Source organism: Medicago sativa, chromosome 2, assembly GCF_051527215.1.
Source record: "Medicago sativa cultivar Bolivia chromosome 2, Bolivia_mono, whole genome shotgun sequence".
Taxonomy (NCBI): Eukaryota; Viridiplantae; Streptophyta; class Magnoliopsida; order Fabales; family Fabaceae; genus Medicago; species Medicago sativa.
In genome coordinates, this window is record NC_140750.1 from 342449 (window position 1) to 355988 (window position 13540).

The 13540-nt window shown below is 32.3% G+C and overlaps 2 protein-coding genes across 23 annotated transcripts; one reads left to right on the forward strand and one right to left on the reverse strand.

Moving 5' to 3' along the window:
* Positions 1 to 814: 814 nt before the first annotated feature.
* Positions 815 to 7192, forward strand: LOC146943324 (MAC/Perforin domain-containing protein). 18 transcript variants are annotated; one of them, XM_085747788.1, is made up of 8 exons: positions 815 to 921; positions 1155 to 1460; positions 1570 to 1808; positions 2790 to 2991; positions 4263 to 4331; positions 4437 to 4623; positions 5459 to 5625; positions 5990 to 7192. In XM_085747788.1, the coding sequence occupies exons 2-8, from the start codon at positions 1179 to 1181 to the stop codon at positions 6692 to 6694; spliced, it is 1851 nt and encodes a 616-aa protein (XP_085603914.1). In that variant the 5' UTR covers positions 815 to 921; positions 1155 to 1178; the 3' UTR covers positions 6695 to 7192. The 18 variants fall into 18 exon arrangements, with proteins under 18 accessions (XP_085603914.1, XP_085603925.1, XP_085603924.1 ...); XM_085747799.1 differs by having other exon boundaries at positions 1155 to 1287; positions 1461 to 1808; XM_085747798.1 differs by having other exon boundaries at positions 1155 to 1287.
* Positions 7193 to 7437: 245 nt separating this feature from the next.
* LOC146943325 (uncharacterized) lies at positions 7438 to 8635 on the reverse strand. Of its 5 annotated transcripts, none has more exons than XM_085747805.1 (4): positions 8499 to 8635; positions 8300 to 8364; positions 7840 to 8192; positions 7438 to 7757 (listed from the first exon to the last, which is right to left on the reverse strand). In XM_085747805.1, exons 3-4 carry the CDS (start codon positions 8152 to 8154, stop codon positions 7608 to 7610), a joined length of 465 nt encoding a protein of 154 aa, XP_085603931.1. In that variant the 5' UTR covers positions 8155 to 8192; positions 8300 to 8364; positions 8499 to 8635; the 3' UTR covers positions 7438 to 7607. The 5 variants fall into 5 exon arrangements, with proteins under 5 accessions (XP_085603931.1, XP_085603932.1, XP_085603934.1 ...); XM_085747806.1 differs by having other exon boundaries at positions 8300 to 8401; positions 8499 to 8627; XM_085747808.1 differs by lacking the exon at positions 8300 to 8364 and having other exon boundaries at positions 8499 to 8613.
* Positions 8636 to 13540: the final 4905 nt, after the last annotated feature.

Here is a 13540-nt window from a genome sequence, read left to right on the forward strand (position 1 = left end):
CAAAAGTTTTTATCTTCACTTTTGGTCAATCCTTTAAAGTAAGTTGATACGTAGAATTCATATTTTTGAATAAAATTTTGCATAAAAATTTATAATATTATAAAGATCTCTCCTAAGAAATATTGGAATTGTTTACCAAAATATGAATTAAATATGAATTTATATATTTTTGGTTGTAAAAAATTCATATTTAATTTAAGTTTTGTTAAAAAATTCTATTTTTTTGAAGTGATTTTTACAATATCCTATACATTTATGCACAAGTCATTGAAAAAACAAAAATTTACTTAAAATTAAGAACCAAAAGTGTTGGTTGAAAATTTTATAGGAATTAAAACAAAAAATTAATATATTTATAGGGATTAAAAATATATTTAACTCAAAAATGTAATGGGATATTCGTGCATTTCTCGAAAAAGAAAAATATTACTCCAGTATATAACTATTGTTATGTTGGTTGGTACTTTGTGGTAGTGCTTTTGAGTATTAGTCATGAGTTCGGAAAAGTCAACCGAGCATTACTCATCTCATCTTATGATTATTTTTATTTATTTAAAAAAAAGTTCATTTATCACACAATAAAATAAACAATTTGAAAAATGAAAAGTGTAATAAATTAAATTAAGCATAAAAAGTTAAAAACATACTAGTAGTATTTAGAAATCAGGAGTGGGTCCAAATTAGCATTTCCCAGTTCATTAAAAAAAAAAACTCAACCTTTTTTTATAAAATAAAATACGTACTAAAATTGATGAGTCTTTGTCTTGTAGTTACTTTTGTGTTGTTATCTCTCTTGAGTTCACAGGCTTCATTTGTTCTCTCTCTCTCTCTCTCCAAACTTAAAAATCTAATTTTTGGTTTAGGGTTTGCGAAAATCTCTCAGACGATCCGCAAACAGTAATTGGCTGCACTCTCATGTATGTATGTTTGTTTCTTTGCTTTAAATCTGCAATTTTTAACTTAACTAAATTAAACATGTTTTTATCTTTGCATGTCTTGTTGGTGTGGGACATCAAATTTGTGTGTTGTACACTATGCACAATTTGGGAAACTTTACTAATACTATTATTGATTGTTAATTTCTATTTATTTATTTATGTGTTAGCTAAGTTTTCTAATTTATTTATTATTGAATTAATATGATATGATATGAGTGAAGTGAGAGTTATTTACTTAGTATGGCACCTAAAAATGAAGATGGAGCTCATAAAGCTGCTGAGATTGCAATTGGATCCATTGGTCGTGGATACGATATATCTTCTGATATAAGGCTCAAGTTTTGTAAAGGTGATTCTAATTCTAATTCTATTCATTCTCGCTTGATTGAGATGGATGAAGATAATGATGTAAGAGAGGTGGTTTTACCTGGTGGAGTTTCATTACCAAATGTTTCCAAATTAATCAAATGTGATAAAGGTGAACGCACCAGGTTCAGGTCTGATGTTTTGTCTTTTCAACAGGTAATCTTTCAGCAGCTCATTCCTTCTGTTTTCAGAATCTCCTAATTGCTTTGCTTTGCTTTAACACTCACCCTCCCTCCAAAGCCAACAAGGGTTTGCTTCTTTTCAGATGACCGAGCAGTTCAATCAGGAGTTGTCTTTGACTGGCAAAATTCCCTCAGGGCTTTTCAATTCAATGTTTGAATTTTCTGGGAGTTGGCAGAAAGATGCAGCGCATACCAAGACCCTTGCTTTTGATGGGGTGTTAATTACACTTTACACTGTTGCATTAGAGAAGTCTCAGATGCTACTTTGCGATCATGTTAAGAAAGCTGTTCCATCATCATGGGACCCACCTGCATTAGCAAGGTGAGTTGAGCTTTGTTAATGTAATCTTTATAAATAAATGGTGAATGAAACTATCTTCAATTTCCATGTCAAGCCAAGTATTATTACACTCTGATGTATGTAGCCAACAAGGGTCGGCTTAACTGGTAGGATGAAACTGAACGAAATTGTGTTTGATATCTGTTGGTAATCCTTCCTTGATAGGTCATATTTAGGCAATACACACACACAGTTCATTTTGGAATCATGAACCTGTTTTTATTTATAACGGCTGTTCATTTATATTTCTCAATAGTTTTGAAGAATCAGAATGGAATATTTTCTTTGTTTTTTTATTTATAAATTAATGGTGGTGATGAAATTTCTTTTTGTGAATAATTTTTTTTGTTGACATTTTGAAATTCTATGTGCATTTGGCTCGCTTTAAACTGATTCATTGTATCACGTAGAGTTGTATCTCCATTATATCTACTGTTGTTATGCTCCAGGATTTATATAACTGCAGTGTATCATGTAAACTTCTTTCTCCAGTATTTTTGCATCTATCTGTGTTTTCTTCAGTTAGATTTAGTTTTGTTATGTCAACATAATTTTACTTATGCTTTACCTTATTATTGCTTTATCATATTCTGATTAAGCTGGGCATTTGACATATCTCCTCGGGTTTCAGTTGTTTTTTGCATTTAAAGTTAGAATATGATACTTGATAAATGGTTCTAGTTAAATTAGGATTGGTTTTGGACTGTAATCTTCTCTTCAGTCTTAATTTAGTTTATACTTTACAGGTTCAATCTTTGTATTGACTTAATGCAACAATTCTCTTGAGGCTAACTAAAGAGTGCAACTTTAATTGATTGTCCTAGGGGTTATCTAATTCAATTAGGATTAACTCTCTACCCAGCTCCCATTTATTTTTAATCCTATTTGGACTCGAGACTCTTGCCAACTATTGCTTTTCATAATTAACCCAGATTTATCGATTGCTTTTCATAATTAACCCAGGTTTATCGATACCTTTGGCACCCATGTTATTGTTGGTATGAAGATGGGAGGAAAAGATGTAATATATTTAAAGCAGCAGCACTCATCAACTCTCCAACCTGCCGATGTTCAGAAAAAATTGAAAGAAATGGCAGATAAAAGGTTTCTGGATGCCAATGGCCAATATAGCTCAGCTTCTGATCAAGTTTTCCCAAATGAAAAGGTTTGTGAAATTATGCTTTTCCTTTTCAGGATATGTTAAAAATCCCAATATTGAGAATCATTATTATTCATTTTTCTTTCACATTTCTGTGTGTGATGTTTATTTATACAGATTATGACTAAAGATACAATTCGTGATAGAATATCTCTTCATTTATTGGCCACTAGACCCTCTTTATCACAAAGTACTTCCACAATAAGAATGAAATACAAATAATAAAAACAGTACCTAGCTTTGTACGTGCCAGTTTTCCCACGTGATTTTCCTGCCCCAAAGAGACTTCAACTAGGGGTTCAAAGTATTTGTTTGAGACTTTCAGCCACATGTAGGTTATTAGTTATATATTAGAGGCCCTGAATTTTCTGGAATTAAGCAAGGAATTTGAGACCTAGATCCAAGAAAACATGTAACTGAGTGGAAGTTTAAGAGGAAAAGCTTTTAGTTTTGAGCCAGGAACAATTTGTTATTCAGCCTGCAATGTAGATGTGTTGCTATTTCATGGAAGCTTCGGAATATAGTTTTTTCCGAGTGGATGGTTCTGAGATTTGATTTTCTTACAAAGTTTTTTTTGGATCTGTATATATTATTGTTAAACAATAGAAAAATAAAGGAAAAGACAACTGCACAAACTATGTGAGGTATGGGTACAGTCTGGGGATGCGCTATTAAAAAAATTGTTACCGTGAGGTCAAAATGTTATCCAATGACTTGCATGGGAGAATGAGGAGTGTGCGAGTATAAGGGTCCGTTAGTTTAAGATTTTCTAAAAATCATTTTTGATCTTTTAGTTATGTTTGTGTGTAAGCTTTTCTCAAAAATCATTTTGTTAAAAAATGATTTTGAACAAAATAATTTTTATGTTGAAAATGAAATAGCTATTTTCATTAGCTTTTGAAGAAATTCATTTTTAATAGAAGAGAGAGAAAAACATAGTTTATGTTGTCTTTGCTTTTTCAACCATATTAATGTAAACTATTTTAAGATGCACAGTTTTCAACTTGAATGCTTTTTCAACCATGGTTTATATACTTTTCTTAAAAGTCTCTAGAATAATTTCCAAATTATTTACAGCAAAAATGATTTTGAAATAATCTAAAACAAACGGCCCTAAAATTTGTGCTATTTTTGATTTGTAAGGTTTGTGAATAGTTGTGCCAAATTAATTGATTTCAAATGATAATCTCTAATCTGATAATCTCTAATCTGTTACTTTAGTTCACGTCAACTCTTGTTAGGTTGGAGATACCCTAACAATTTTATTTTCCTCACAGTTTGGAATCAGGACGCAGAGACTAACATTTGCTAATATTAGTCCATCAAGTTCTTATTCACATAAGGAGGTATGCTTAGAACATTTACCCGGAATATTTATATATTTATAACAGTATGTTCTTATATTTATATTTACAATAGTAGTTGTCCTTATATTATTTTTATTTTTGCAGGATATAGTAAGCTTTTGCAAGAGGAGAGGTGGAAGTGATGACAAAAATTTATCGCATAATCAGTGGTTGCAGACCGTTCAATTGGAGCCTGATGTGATCTCAATGTCCTTCATTCCAATTACCTCTCTATTAAATGGAGTTTCAGGGAGTGGATTCTTGAGCCATGCTATAAACCTTTATTTACGATGTGAGCAAAGTTGCTAATTTTATTTGCATATATTCTACGTGAATGACATTATTACGTTATTTTTATTTATAACTGTTGCCTGTGTTGTTTTGGCCCAAGCTGTTATATTATATAATTGCCCGGGAATAAAAATTATTAATAAACTATGTATTCCTTATATGTAAGTAGGGGGTTAGGAGGTAGTTATGGTTTGTATTTGGTAGTTTTGGAAAAAGTTCATTCTCTTTTGGAGTTTCGCAACTCCTGGACAGCATGTTGCTATAGTTTCTGTAAAATTCCCTATATAGCATATCTATATTCTCTTTCCTCTAGCTAACTATGACTCTCAATTGTTGTTTACAAGTTAATATCTCGCCCAAAGGGAGAATCGATCCGCGTAAGTAGATCATTAGGAACTTATCAGGAACCACTATAGTTTTTACAACCAGACCCAGGAACCCATAATGCTTGTTGATGTTTTATTTCATTTTGGAGTTAAATTTGCTTTTTGTTGTACAAAATACTAAGCATCTACCTCCAAAACCAAATGAAATTTTGTTGGAGAAATGTGTGTGCTAGCTTTAGGAGTGTGTATAGGTGGTTCCCACAAGGACTTGAAAAATGCTGAAGCATTGCTTTGTAATATTACCTTATTAAGTACTGAAACATACAGACACCCTTATTACAGAATGGTAATTTATAATTCATATAGATTTAAGCCTGAATTTTGATTTCATGAAATTAAATTCCCATGGATCACCCTCTTTTAAATTTGTTTCCTTCATTGTTGACTGATCATATGCAAATTACATGAACCAGTTTGAAATGTTTCATCATTCTGCATTGATACTTACAGATAAACCACCAATTGAAGAGCTCCACCAATTCTTGGAATTCCAGCTTCCCAGGCAGTGGGCACCTGTATTCAGTGATCTTCCTCTTGGTCCTCAATGGAAGCAACGGAGCTCTGCATCTTTACAGTTTAGCTTCATGGGGCCAAGGCTCTACGTGAACACCATACCGGTAAATCTTTATTCATCTGGACGTCTAGGTATTCAGTGGCAGACTGGAAGTGCCTCGTCTAATCATAATAAATCATGCTCGTGTCCTTTGGTTTGTGTTGGAGGAAAATTACTAAATCAGTGGGAAGAAGCTTTTAGGATTTGTTTATATTCACATGTAGTGGAACCTAGACTTGCAAATAAAGATGCATCTTTTTAGTTCATGCGATATAAAACTGAAGTACTAAGCATATTTAATAGTTCATATTCATCAATTCACTGTATTTTAACCTTGGACATTCCGAAGTTTGTTGTCATTTATTGATTTGGTTCTCTGTGTTCTGCAACATTTATTCTAATGCCCGGAATACTTCATGTTATAACAGGTTGATGTAGGTAAGAGGCCAGTGACTGGTCTCCGTCTCTATCTAGAAGGTAAGAAAAGCAATCGGTTGGCCATCCATATGCAACACCTTTCATCCCTTCCAAAAATCTTCCAGCTTGAAGATGATCCAAATGAAAACTTCAGACGAAAGTCCTATGATAAGAGATTCTATGAGAAGGTTCAATGGAAGAATTTCTCTCATGTGTGCACTGCTCCTGTGGAATCTGAGGAGGAGCTTTCAATAGTAACCGGAGCACAATTGCAAGTTGAGAATTATGGCTTTAAAAATATACTCTTCTTAAGACTTAAATTCTCAACTGTGTTGGGAGCTAAGGAGGTAAAACATCCCGAGTGGGATGGGTCTCCCGGGCTAGGGGCCAAGTCTGGACTTATATCCACTCTTATTAGCCAACACTTCACAGGGGCTTTTCAGAAGCCGCCTCCTCGTCCAGCAGATGTTAATATAAATTCAGCGGTCTATCCGGGCGGCCCTCCTGTTCCCGTACAAGCTCCCAAGCTTCTAAAATTTGTTGACACAACTGAGATGACTAGAGGACCGCAGGAGACTCCTGGCTATTGGGTTGTCACTGGAGCAAGACTTTTGGTTGAGAAGGGAAAAATTTCTTTACGGGTTAAGTATTCTTTGTTGACTATGATATTACCGGATGATGATGATGATTATGATGACACGTTGGATGATCAGTAGCTGACTTTGTTCTTCGTTAGGCCTTTCTTGCCTTCATCAGCAGAACTAAGTGTTCATTTTTTAGGAGGGAGAGGTTGGGAAAGAAAGGAGGGTATTCGTCATCAAGATAATTGGTTTTAGTTTTCCTAATCAGGTAGGGTGGCCTTTTTACTGTGATTAAAACACGTGAAGTTCATGAAGAGATACATACAATGGAGAGATTTTTTGAAGAGATTGATGTGAAGGGGGATAAGTTGTAAGTTATTTAAGGAGTGTAGGGGCTTTCCACTGTTGTAATTCCGCTATTAATGTAGACTTTTATAGTCCAGAAAAATGACTAGCTGATTTAAGTCCATGGGTCTCTGGCGAATGATCTTCCTCTTGTTTTGATTAGATCAGTTGGAGAAATTATGTTGTAAAAGCTGATGTATATCAATTTAATACGTTAAAAAATTATGTCTATTTTATTATTCTCATTATTGATTTGGAAATTGTAGACGAACTTTGGTGATCAAGAAATGGTAAACTACATTAGAGATCTATGTTGGAATGTTATTGTTGTAGAAGCAACTTTCATATTTAACTTGGTGTAATATTTTAACTTCTAGTCGAATATACTCTCGGTGGTTTTTAAAGCCAGTACAGGCGAAATGAGGCATACAAGTGGTTAAAGTGAGTATCAAGAAAACGTAATATGTCAGGTGAAGTCTTAACACTAAAATGAAGGATGTTTTGTTGAACTTCATTAGAAAACTGTGTTGCAGTTTGATAAATTTGAAAAGCATCCGTCATCATTTACTCATTGACTTTGGAGAAGAGCCAAATGGAAACATGGCTTACATTATAGATATCTAAATATATCCCAATAATCTCTTAGTCTCTTTAATAATGTATACAGATAAATCGATTAATAACATTTTGTAGGTTAGAACCACTAGTTGTTAAATACAAAATGTTGTTGGTGAGAAGGCCAATAAGCTTCTTCCCTTGGACAAGGCAGAGGAGCAGGTTGGGCAATGTAAGTAGGATATTGCTGCCCCGGCATCAACACCGACAAATCACATGCATAAGACGATGATAGAACCTGTAATAATAAATAAACATACACATTATACATATGTTAAAAAAGGAAAAAACACATGAAACAGGTAGTAAAAGGGACTTACTGATTGTGCATTTCCTTGTTTTGTGGTTGGTAGTGAGTGGTGTTCCTGATAAGTTGGAAGCATAGATTCTGGCGTGGAAGAAAAGTGTTGTGTGGGTTTGAACAAATGTTCAAATATGGCCATTATTAGAAACATTGAAATCAAAATGGCTGTGGCAACAAAACCAAATGATATTGCACTCATAGAAGTCCCAAAGCTTTTCCATGGACCTTCCTCATCAACTCCTCCTCCTCCTGTCTGTGAATGTGATGGACCTGCGTTTGAAGCCGTGTATACGTTCCACATCTTTGATCTTTCACTGTTTAAATCGCTCATCTCATCTCTATTCAACCTGTTTTGTCTTTGTTCTAATTCTAAAAGAGAAAAGCAACAGATAATAAAGAATCAGACAGAATAACTAGGATAGAAAGCCAAGTTAGACGAGCCTTAAATGTTTTGAGAATATATAGAATAAACTTACAAATCTTAAGTTTTTCAGTATCATGTGAGATCAGAATGAAGTTTGGTGTTCCAATTTCTTAAATGCTTCACACAGACATGATACTAACCACAGTTAGCTAAGCTTTATAACCAATAAAAAAAAAAGTATGATGAGAATTGTATTGCTAATGTCCTCAACTGATGCTTAACTTAATGAATACTATACATACAATACATACCTTGTCAGATGAAGCAAACTTAAAGAAATAAAAAAGAATAATGGGCCTTGCTGTCTCAAGAGGCAGAACAAGAAGAATTTTAAATAAATGCTTTGCTTTTAAAACATAAAAGTGACACTCATATTTAAGGATGGGTTTCATCTCATGTAGTCTAGGTTGTTGTAGTTAATCCAAACCTTTAAGTCACATGAATAGTGTGCCTTGTGGGACAAGTGCAAGCAATTATTTCCAACCACTCCTATTCCTATTACATTAGATATGACAACATTCCTTAAGATGAATCTCATTATATCCATAAAGAAACATCAAATTTTATGATAAACATGACTATTCTTTAAAATTAACATATATCAGAACACCTAATAAAAAAGAAATAGGTGCGGTTTGGCAAATACAATTCAGATGATAAAAAACTGTAGAGACATTTTTGATATGTTGAGGTCAATTCGAACACGCGGCTCCACACTTTTGACACTTACTGTGTTGTGTATGTGAGATTTGCCGCCAGTAGGCTCTATGGAACAAACAAAAAAAAAAAAAAAGGAGATACCCGTGAGTTTGGGAAAAACAGGAGACATGAGTGTTTTGATGACATACTATATCTTTGAGGATTAAAGCCTAAAGTCTCTCATTGATATGATATTGATAGTAAATTAAATTAATGTTAATTAGAATCCCTCTCTGGCCTGGCCTGGCCTGCTACATAACCATTGACATAGTAATGATGAGAAAGATTGCGGTATGAATCTTTGATAATCTCATAAAATCTCCAGTGATCATACATGAAGATATTATATTATTATAAAAAGAAGAGAAAAAGGCTGCTGCTTCAGTATCGTGCAATACCAACTCATACAGTACATTACTAGTAAATGATTCTTACTAATAAACAAATAATACTAGTAATTAGGAAAAGGAAGTTGGACAGCTAAGAGCCATGATTCTAGTGAAGAAAGAAATGTGTTTATACTACTTTATAAGGAAAAAGGTGCAATGCGTAGGCCACTTTTTATTCCTCATGTCAAGCACAAAATAATTAACCTAGTTAGTTTTTATCAAAAGAATAAGGTCAAAAGCCAATGACCATTAACATTTAACACGATATATAATTAAAAGTAATCACTGAAAAGAATGAAGCAATAATGACGAGAAAAATGATTAAACATTAGTGTCAACGAGGCAATGACACTGTCTGTCTAAGGAATAAGAAAGCTTAACTAAAACTATACTCATATGAATTTGAGAAGAATGGGAGGGAGGGAAAAAGATTAGATTAGATTAGATGCAGACATCTCATATTCAGGGTACAGTACGTAATAATAATAATAATAATCAATCAATTGGTGTTAGACGACATACATTACATATTGTATGAAAGTGAAATGAACAACCTTACCCACCAATAATAATTATTGCTAAGTTGAAAATGCAAAATTTGAAAAAGAACAAAATTACAATCCACACAACACAATAACACATGTAGTGTTGAATTAACAGCTAAATAAGAGGGTCGGTGGAGAAAAAGAAGAAGACTGTTGTGTTCCCCATGAGTGACAAGATAGCGCACTAAAGAAAATAATTTGTTACATAGTCTATACTATCTTAATTAATGTTAAGCAACCTTTTGACTATTTACAACAACAAATTATATATGGATTTCTTCTAGCTTAGTCCAAACAAGATAATAAGATATAGTTTGCTAGTAATTACTGAGATGATGAACATTCAACATGAAGGGTAGGGTGCAATGCAATCCACTGCTTATTTTTTTATGATAAAAAAATAATACTTAACTTACTACATCTCATCTCTATCACGTTCATGCTCTGTAAGTTTCATCATCACACCCCAATTTCACGCTCCCTTCATGCAACTTTCACAATTTACATTATTATTATTGTAATATTATGAAATATATATCACTCTCTTGCTTGCTTTCCTTTTATATACATTTTTGAAACAACCAATATTAATATTGTTTGTTATTTCTGACCTTGTTATCACTTCACTCACCTCAAATATCAACCAAATCATCCTTCTATATAATTGTCAAAATATAATAAAAGAAACACAAAAAAGTCTTGCTATTTAACATGGATTTCTTAATTCTCTATTTAATGTTTTATGCGTATGTGATGTAATGTAAATTGGAATTGCAGCCGGAGCTCAAGAGTATAAGAACAAGCCAAAGTTGCATCAATTAATGACAATGAATTGGGATCCATGGAGTTACTTAAAACACAAACAAATGACTAAAAATAGCCAATCAAATAAGTTACTCGCCTAAATATGATTTTGTCCATACAAAATAATCATCATAAGGTTGAAAATAAGTTGAGCAGAGTTGAACTTTGCTCAGCTCGACTCCATACAATTTAATTCAGCTTAAAATTTGACATGAGTTTAATACAAATATAATTTTTAGCCTAAACTCGACACGAGTCAAAAACACAAAAAAAAAAAAAACTCATTTCAACTTGTTAGCTTGAGTCACATAATTAAAAAGTCAACATTTTTATATTTTTGATCTTTTAAATTAATAATTTAACAGTTAATACACACAAAGTATCATCAACTTCACATAACTCTCTCTTTATAAAAAAAAAGCTATACATAATCAACACAAAGAATCGCAACATAAAAATCTAACTATCACAAACATATTTAACCAACAATTCCAATAAAAAGTTTTTTCTTTTAACTTCTAAACAAGTGCACAAAGAGCACTTGTTAGCATTTCTCTTTTATGTAATATAAAAAATATATATTCCCTCGTTTCAAACCTGTCATATATAAGAACTAGGAATGTGTTATGGGTTTCTATATATGACATGTTTGAAACGGTAGTTAACTACCATTGACCAGCAAACAATAGTTAATGTTGTTGGAGGTATTTTGAGTGCCTGGGAGCAAACAAAGGGTGTCTAAAGAGCAAGTTTCTCATAAAAATTGATCATTTCTATTTGTGGACTATATATCCGATTGGTGTGTATTTACATTTTGTTGGGCTTTTCTCTAAATGTTTACTTTCAAACGATCCAAAAATTGTGCTTTTTCTAAATGTGTACCCTTGAAGTCGGGGTGGGGAAAATTCCTCCCATTTGTTAATGGCATATACATGAACACCTCTTTTAACTTTATTCTTCTTCATGCCTATGAACCACGGCATAATAATCTGCCAAACACCAAAATATAGGAGATTCATTCCAATTCAACATCCACCACTAAAGCATGTTATTTGGTTTTGGTCAACACCCTTTACCTAACTCATTCGGACCATTTGAACTATACTAACTAAATATAGAGAATATGGCTCGTACGTCGTCGTTTTGGAGTTTCATATAGGTGAATTGAATGTGCCCATTTGAATTTATTGGCGGGCAACTATACTCGACATTGTTCACCCTTAATGTGATCCAACTGATTTTCAAGCCAGACATTGTGGCATCAATATGAACCTTAAACTTATCAGGTTTCTCCGTTTTAGTAATCTACAACTAGTTTAATATTCACATCTATTGTATAAATGTTCATTATTATGTGGTGTGGTTCACAAATGAACTAAACACACCAATTTATAAAAGTTTATGTATATTTCAGATATATAATTTGAAACAATCTTGGAATTATTTTGAGTTATATAATTCAAAATGTTTCAGATTGTGGCCAATTGCTTTGTTAACAAAGTTGGTTGGTGCCATGCATTTTTTGACGGATCATTACTTTATATAGCCCCTCATTCTTCAAATTTTTTATTGTGTATTTTAGTAAGAGCCTCTTCAACATTCAAGGTACATTAATTAAGTTTTCACAAAAGTACTCCTAGTTAAATAAAAGAATTTAAAGAACGGTTATTTCTCTCCCTCACTTAATAATTGAAGGATATTTTTTGAAAGAGAATGTGCATTGTTGACATGTTTAATGCGAGTAGATAGAAACAAAGGGTAATGACTATTAGAAACACACACACAAGTATCAACCGTGATTTAAACTCTGGTCATGATTTTTGACCTAACAATTTAAACTATTTTGTCATTTAAGCTAGGACTTGAATACAATTTAAAATAAAAAAAATTATGATTTTGTGATAGCTGAGTTTAGACAATGTCAAATTAATATAATCTAAAAACTTAGTATGTGGAATTCCTTCCTCAATTTATACAATTTAAATGTCAAATCTCTCCGTATAATTCATTCAAATATTGTAAGTTGGTCCCTATATTATTTTAAAGTTTTCCAATCGGCCTCTATAAATTTTCAAAAATTACACAAATTGATCCTTTAAGTTTTTAAAATTGAACAAATTGACCCCTAACTTTTATTTCTTTCACATTCATCCCTATTATTCATATTTTGAAATTGGTCTCCCAAACTTTTGAAATTTCATTAAAAAGCGAAATAAAATTTAAGAATTTTTATTTATTCTTTCAAAAAGAATTTTTTGTTTATTGTTCTATCAAAACAAAAACAAAAATAAAAATTAAGAGAATATAATTGAAGCAATTGAATCAACTAGAATTATAATTTTTTAAAAATCTATAATTACTTCATTCAAACAGATTCTTAATTCTTGTTATTTTATTAAGGAGGTCTTACAAATGGGGATGGATGAAGTATACGTAAATGAACAACAATAGTATTTATTGGTTTATTTACTTTTTATTGCATTAAATTAAACGATTTTTTTTTTGTGGCCGGGATTTGAACCTCGGACCTTGCATATATTATGTATTGTCCGTACCAACTGAGTTAAGCTCATGATGACAAATTAAACGATATTTGAGGAAATAGAGAGAGAACAAAACCATTTTTTATGTAAAAAAAAAACACCAATTTTTTCTTGACAAGAAAACTAAATCTAATTGTTTTTATCAAAGTCGTTATACTTGTTGGTTGACTTTATCAAATTGGTTTGTACCCATCCGCTTGGTGCACACAGGATAACAAGACAAGACATGATACGATAAAACTATCATATCTTATTTAAATATAATGTTTCATGCACCAATAAGAAAAGATAATCAAATCTCATTACTTATCGT